Raw genomic sequence first — 6,744 nt, forward strand, 5'->3', positions numbered from 1 at the left:
CGACGCAACGAGATACGCATACGTCCTCTCAAGGATAGAGCCGAAGCAAGCCAGGGAAATAAAGGACATCATCACACAGCCGCCACCGAAACAGAAATACGAAGCAATAAAAAAGGCATTGATTCAGAGACTCACGGCATCCCAGGACCAAAGAATCAAACAGCTTCTGGATCATGAAAAGTTGGGAGATAGAAAGCCGTCGCAGTTCCTCCGACACCTCAAAACTTTGGCCGGCATAACGGTTTCCGACGAACTACTGCGCACATTATGGCTAGGGCGATTACCGATGCAAATGCAGGCCATTCTAGCAATCCGCGCGCAGGATAAATTGGAAGATGTTGCAGAACAGGCCGACAGAATTCATGAAGTAGGCAATAGGTCATTAGAGGTAGCAACCACGCAAGCGGCAGTCACGCCAACACGAACGACATGGGAAACACAGATGGATGCACTAAGAGATCAAGTCACCGCCTTGACAACACAGGTCACAAAAAATGACCAAGAAGTTCCAAAGAGAGCAGCAAGGGAGACGACCACGAAGCCAATCGAGAGACCGACAACGTAGCAGGACATCAAGAAGAGAAGGCATCTGCTACTACCATCGACGCTTCGGAGCAGAAGCTAAGAAATGCACGACCCCATGCGCGTTCAAAAAGGAAAACGAGGAAGCCAGTCGCTGAAGGCGGCAAGCGATATAGTGTGGCGACAACCGATCAGCGAACGTCTCAGTGCGTTCGTGCGATTGCCACACTTATAATTTCGCGTCTTGGTAACAGCCATGGCGACGCCACTAGAAACCTCCCTTGGAATATCCCTAGAGTAAGCCCAGAGACGCAACTGGCCAACGCGAGCCGCCAATCAGCAGCTGACACACTGGGCTATGCGGTTCTACTGCCGCGCGGAGAAACGAAGCTCCTCTAGTCACTTCCGTCCGGAGATACCAAAGGGAAAGCACGTTCCGTAATAATAAAGACTGTTTGTAGTAACCTATTTAAAAAAGAATATATATCTTCGTTTTATACCCGTGTGGTTAAATTACTCGTCCCTCGGCATTTTCTAGTAGCACCGATCGCTACATTGGTGACCCCGACGTGATTGATACAAAAAGAAAAAACGGCCACGTTCTCTGTTCCCACGGCCCGCGCAGTATCCGCCATTACGCCGGTAGCCACGTGCTTCGTTGCCCACGCGTCGCGACTGTACGAACGAGCAAGAATATCTCGTTTCTACAAAGTTTAGTGCGTGCGAGCTATCGCGTTCATATTCCGCATTGCCGAAGGTATGTCGACGGGAAGTAACGGAGATCCCGAGCGGCCACGACCGGCCAGCGCGGAGACCACGCAAGACGAGCCGACCGCCTCGGCCGACGCCATTTCGCGCCTAAAATTGCCGCCGTTCTCGAGAGCAGACCCGAGATGCTGGTTCGCGCAAATTGAGATGGCCTTCGAGCTGGAACGAATAGTCAGCGACGACAGAAAATTCAAGAAACTTGCCATGAGCCTAGACTCATCGGTCACTCCACTGGTGAGAGATTTGATCATGCGGCCTCCACGCGAGGAAAGGTACGAGACCTTGAAAACAAGGGTGCTCAACGCCTGCTGCGATTCCGCTGAGGATGATGTGAGGAGACTCCTGCGAGGTTTAAGCATCGGCGACGACAAGCCATCCAACTTATTGTCTCGAATGAGAAATCTTGCAGGTGAGCCATCTGACACGCGAATGTTACGTGAATTGTTTCTCGACAGATTACCTGAAAACGTGCAAGACATTTTGGCTTGTAACGACACTACGGACCTTAGCAAATTGGCGATGCAAGCGGATCGCATAATGGCACGGAAGGGACCACACGTTTCAGCAATTGAGGGAAAATCGACCGAGACGGCCCTCGTGTCTTGTGCAAAACACCAACCCGAAAAAGGCAGAGACGCGTTGATAATGGAGGTTGCAGAATTGAGACGAATTATCGAGGAAATGAATACTGACGACAGGCGTAACCGCTCGCGTAGTAAAACGCCACAGCGGCGACGTACGCATTCCAGGTCCAGAACGCACACACCAGCCGGAAGGAAAAGCAAAGACCGGATCTGTTTCTACCATCGCAGATTCGCTCATGAGGCGAGGAACTGCATACCGCCGTGCGAGTTCGTGCAGAAACCGGAAAACGTCAACGACAGTCGCCAGTAGGGGCGTTGAGCGACAACGTCGAACACCAAAATTGTCTCTTCGTCACTGATAAGACCGATGGTGCGCCGTTTCTTGTTGACACCGGCGCAGACGTGTCAGTGTTTCCACGCGCCAGGTGCAAGGGTAACGTACGTCCAACAAAGTTTGTGTTGTACGCCGCGAGCAAAACCGCAATACAACGTTCGGCACGGTCACTCGAATCATCGACCTCGACCTACGCCGTAAATTTGAATGGCAATTTTACGTCGCCGAAGTAGAATGGCCCATCATTGGAGCCGATTTCTTGCGACATTTTAATCTCTTAGTGGATCTCAGAAGGCGGAAGTTGGTAGACGGCGTGACGCAGCTCACTACCCCTGGAAAAGTAAGCAAGGTCGCAACACCAGCACTCTCAACAGTGAGTACAGACCACGAACATCGGGAACTTCTGCGGGAATTCATCGACATCACGAGACCGACAACGAGGAAGGAGAACAAACATGGGGTGCTGCATCACATCGAAACACACGGCCCTCCTGTGGCAGAACGGGCTAAAAAGACTAGCACCTGAAAAGCTTAGGATAGCCAAGGCAGAATTTGGACGCATGATTGAGCAAGGCATATGCCGACCATCGTCCAGCCAATGGGCCAGCCCATTACATCTGGTGTCCAAGAAGACAGGCGAGTACAGACCGTGCGGGGATTATCGACGGCTCAACAGGGTCACGATACCAGACCGGTATCCTATCCCGCATCTGCATGACTTTGCGCATCGCCTTCGCGGTCGTAACGTATTCTCGACACTCGATCTGACGCGCGCGTATCACCAGGTCCCGGTAGCGCCACAAGACATACCAAAAACCGCAGTGATCACTCCGTTCGGTTTATATGAGTTTAATGTAATGACGTTCGGGCTGTGCAACGCGGCACAATCGTTTCAGCGACTTATGGACACGGCATTACGTGGTTTAGACTTTTGTTTTACGTACATAGACGATATTAATAGCATCGGACAATAAAGTTCAGCATCAACAGCACCTACGCGTCGTATTCGAACGGCTACGCGAGTTCGGGTTATCGATTAACGTCGCGAAATGCGTTTTGGGTGCGAGTAAGGTGAATTACCTCGCGTATGAGGTGACGAAAGACGGAACTCGTCTCCTACCCGAACGAGTTGCAGCAGTGCGGGAGTATACACGGCCAAATAACATAACTGAGTTACGCAGATTCCTCGGTATAGTGAATTTCTACCGCCGCTTTACAAGGAATGCAGCGCAAGCATAGGCGCCACTCAATGCAATGCTCGTGGGCGCTAAAAAGCGTGATAAACGTCCAGTCGTCTGGACATCCAAAACGGAGGAGGCTTTCAACGAGACGAAGCGTCGACTAGCTGAGGCAGTTCTGTTGGCGCATCCTACTGAAGGCGCTCCGTTGATCCTTCGCACCGACGCTTCCGATTCAGCCACTGGAGCGGTGTTGGAACAGCGCGTAACTGGAGGGGTTGAACCGTTGGGGTTCTTCTCTCGGAAACTCACCGATCCACAAACACGCTACAGTACGTACGACCGGGAACTACAAGCCATTTATAGCGCTCTAAAATTTTTTAGACACCTAGTTGAAGGACGAGAGCTGTTGATCCTAACCGATCACAAGCCCCTTGTCTATGCATTCCAACAGCAATCCAGCAAGGCATCTCCTAGGCAGCAAAGGCAGCTAGATTTTATAGGCCAATTTACCACCAACATCGAACATGTCGCAAGTCAGGACAACATAGTCGCCGACGCGTTTTCACGCGTACAAGCCATCGACATGCCCGTCATCATCAGCACTCAGGAGCTGGCCGAAGGCCAGGCCACAGACACGGAACTGAAAAACATTTTAGACTCTAACTCGACGTCGTTACAGCTGAAAAGACTCCGAATCGACGACTCCGACGCTGTCGTGTACTGCGACGTGACAAACGCTGATGTACGCCCGTACATACCGCAGCAGCTACGAAGACGCGTGTTCAACACGACACACGGACTCTCTCATCCGAGTGGCCGCGCAACCAGGCGAATCATAGCACAACGTTTCGTATGGCCTACGATGAACAAGGACGTCATGGAGTGGGCAAAAACGTGCGTGCATTGCCAGAAGAGCAAGGTGCACAGACACAACCAGCACATGCCACAGCACATTCCAATTCCGGATGCCAGATTCTTCCAGATTCACATCGACGTAGTAGGACCACTACCAGAAGCGCAAGGGTACAGATACTGTCTGACGATGATAGACCGGTTCACCAGGTGGCCCGAGGCAACACCTATCCGGGATACCACCGCGGAAACGATCGTCACAACCTTCCATCGGACATGGATCGCACGCTTCGGTGCACCAGGCGTCATCACGACAGACCGAGGGTCACAGTTCGAATCCCGAATATTCGACGCCATGACAAAGTTGATTGGCAGCAACAGGACACAAACCACAGCATACCATCCAGCGTCAAATGGGATGGTGGAAAGATGGCACCGATCAATGAAGGCAGCGATTATGTGTCACGAAACACCAGATTGGGTCAGTATCCTATCGACAGTCCTCCTCGGCTTACGCACAAGCTATAAGGATGACATCAAAGCTAGTGCCGCCGAACTCGTATACGGAACGACCCTCAGGCTTCCAGGGGAATTCTTTGTAGAAGAAGAGCCCGCGGAGGATCCACAACTCTTTAAAGAACAACTGCGCGAACAAATGCGCAAGGTAAGAGCGGCACCCACAGCACACCATTGCAGGAGAAGACCTTTTGCACACGCAACGTTGTACACGTGCACCCACGTCTTCGTACGAGTCGACGCCGTCCGACGCCCGCTGGAACGCCCATATGAGGGCCCATATGAAATGCTCGAGAGACAGTCCGACCGAGTATTCCGAATCAACATCCGGGGAAGCCCTACCACAGTCTCAACATAGAGACTGAAGCCAGCCTTTTTCGAGGTCCACGCACAGCGTGAAGACACTTTTATGTTCACAGGTTCACAGGTTCAGGACAGCCCGGAAGCAAACAACAGCCGGCACCGGCAGGGACACAGACGACAGCTGCAGGACCGGTTATCAAAACATATCCTGGTCGCAGAACAGTCCGCTTTGCAGCAGAAGACAACCAAAGATAACCAAGTCACTCGGGGGAGAGCCCTGTGGCGACAACCGATCAGCGAACGTCTCAGTGCGTTCGTGCGATTGCCACACTTACAATTTCGCGCCTTGGTAACAGCCATGGCGACGCCACTAGAAACCTCCCTAGGAATATCCCTAGAGTAAGCCCAGAGACGCAACTGGCCAACGCGAGCCGCCAATCAGCAGCTGACACACTGGGCTATGCAGTTCTACTGCCGCGCGGAGAAACAAAGCTCCTCTAGTCACTTCCGTCCGGAGATACCAAAGGGAAAGCACGTTCCGTGATTATAAAGACTGTTTGTAGTAACCTATTTAAAAAAGAATATATATCTTCGTTTTATACCCGTGTAGTTAAATTACTCGTCCCTCGGCATTTTCTAGTAGCACCGATCGCTACAATAGGCTCAGAACCACGCCACCTATATATGACAGACCGGAAAACAAAAATAAGATACTTAATCGATACCGGATCGGACATAAGCGTCTACCCACGCGCAAGGACGCAAGGCCGGAAACAGGCGGAAACATACCAATTATTTGCAGCAAATGGATCAACGATATCCACCTACGGAGAAACAACCATACAACCGGACTTCGGACTACGTAGGGAATTCCCATGGCGATTCATAATAGCCGACGTCACACAGCCAATAATAGGATCAGACTTCTTATCGCACTATCACCTCTTATCGGATGTAAGGAATAAGAAGCTAATCGACGGAAAAACAGGTCTCGCGGCACACGGGTCAAAAAGCAACCATAAAATAAACTCCATCAAAGCAGTAGCCGGAGAAACAAAATACGACAGCATATTAACAGAGTACCCAGGAATAACTCGACCAAACGGAAGGAGCCAACCAGTCAAACACAACACAGTCCACTACATACAAACCACCGTGGGACAACCAGAAGCATCCAGACCAAGAAGACTGTCTCCAGAGAAACTACACATCGCAAGGACGGAATTCGACCTACTGCTACAGGAAGAGATAGCCATCGAAAAGCCCATGGTCAGCACTACTTCATATGGTGCCCAAGGGAAAAGAAGCATGGCGACCGTGCGGAGATTATAGAAGATTAAACACACGCACGATACCAGATAGTTATCCGATACCACACATAGAGGACTTCGCGCAAACATTGCACAAGAAAAAAGTTTTCTCAGCGCTCGACCTAGTGAGAGCATATAACCAAATCCCGGTACATGAAGAGGACGTACCGAAGACAGCAATCACCACGCCATTTGGATTATACGAATTCAAATTCATGCCGTTCGGACTTCGAAACGCAGCACAAACGTTCCAAAGATTCATTAATGAAATACTAAGGGGACTAGACTTCTGCTATGCATACATAGATGACATATTGGTAGCATCAGCAACAGAAGAAGAACACGAAAAGCACATGAGGGAACTTTTCACCCGA

At 50.8% G+C, this 6,744-nt stretch overlaps 1 protein-coding gene across 1 annotated transcript; it reads left to right on the plus strand.

Annotated features, from left to right (window-relative positions):
* Positions 1 to 1,281: 1,281 nt before the first annotated feature.
* On the plus strand, positions 1,282 to 2,184 carry LOC115242700. The gene has a single exon (XM_029819206.1). The coding sequence runs from the start codon at positions 1,282 to 1,284 to the stop codon at positions 2,182 to 2,184; it is 903 nt and encodes a 300-aa protein (XP_029675066.1).
* Positions 2,185 to 6,744: the final 4,560 nt, after the last annotated feature.

Source organism: Formica exsecta, unplaced genomic scaffold (genome assembly GCF_003651465.1).
Source record: "Formica exsecta isolate Colony F162 unplaced genomic scaffold, ASM365146v1 scaffold616, whole genome shotgun sequence".
Classification (NCBI taxonomy): Eukaryota; Metazoa; Arthropoda; class Insecta; order Hymenoptera; family Formicidae; genus Formica; species Formica exsecta.

Coding starts and splice junctions, on each gene's coding strand:
- LOC115242700 (XM_029819206.1), top strand. CDS start 1,282: ATGTCGACGGGAAGTAACGGAGATCCCGAGCGGCCACGACCGGCCAGC.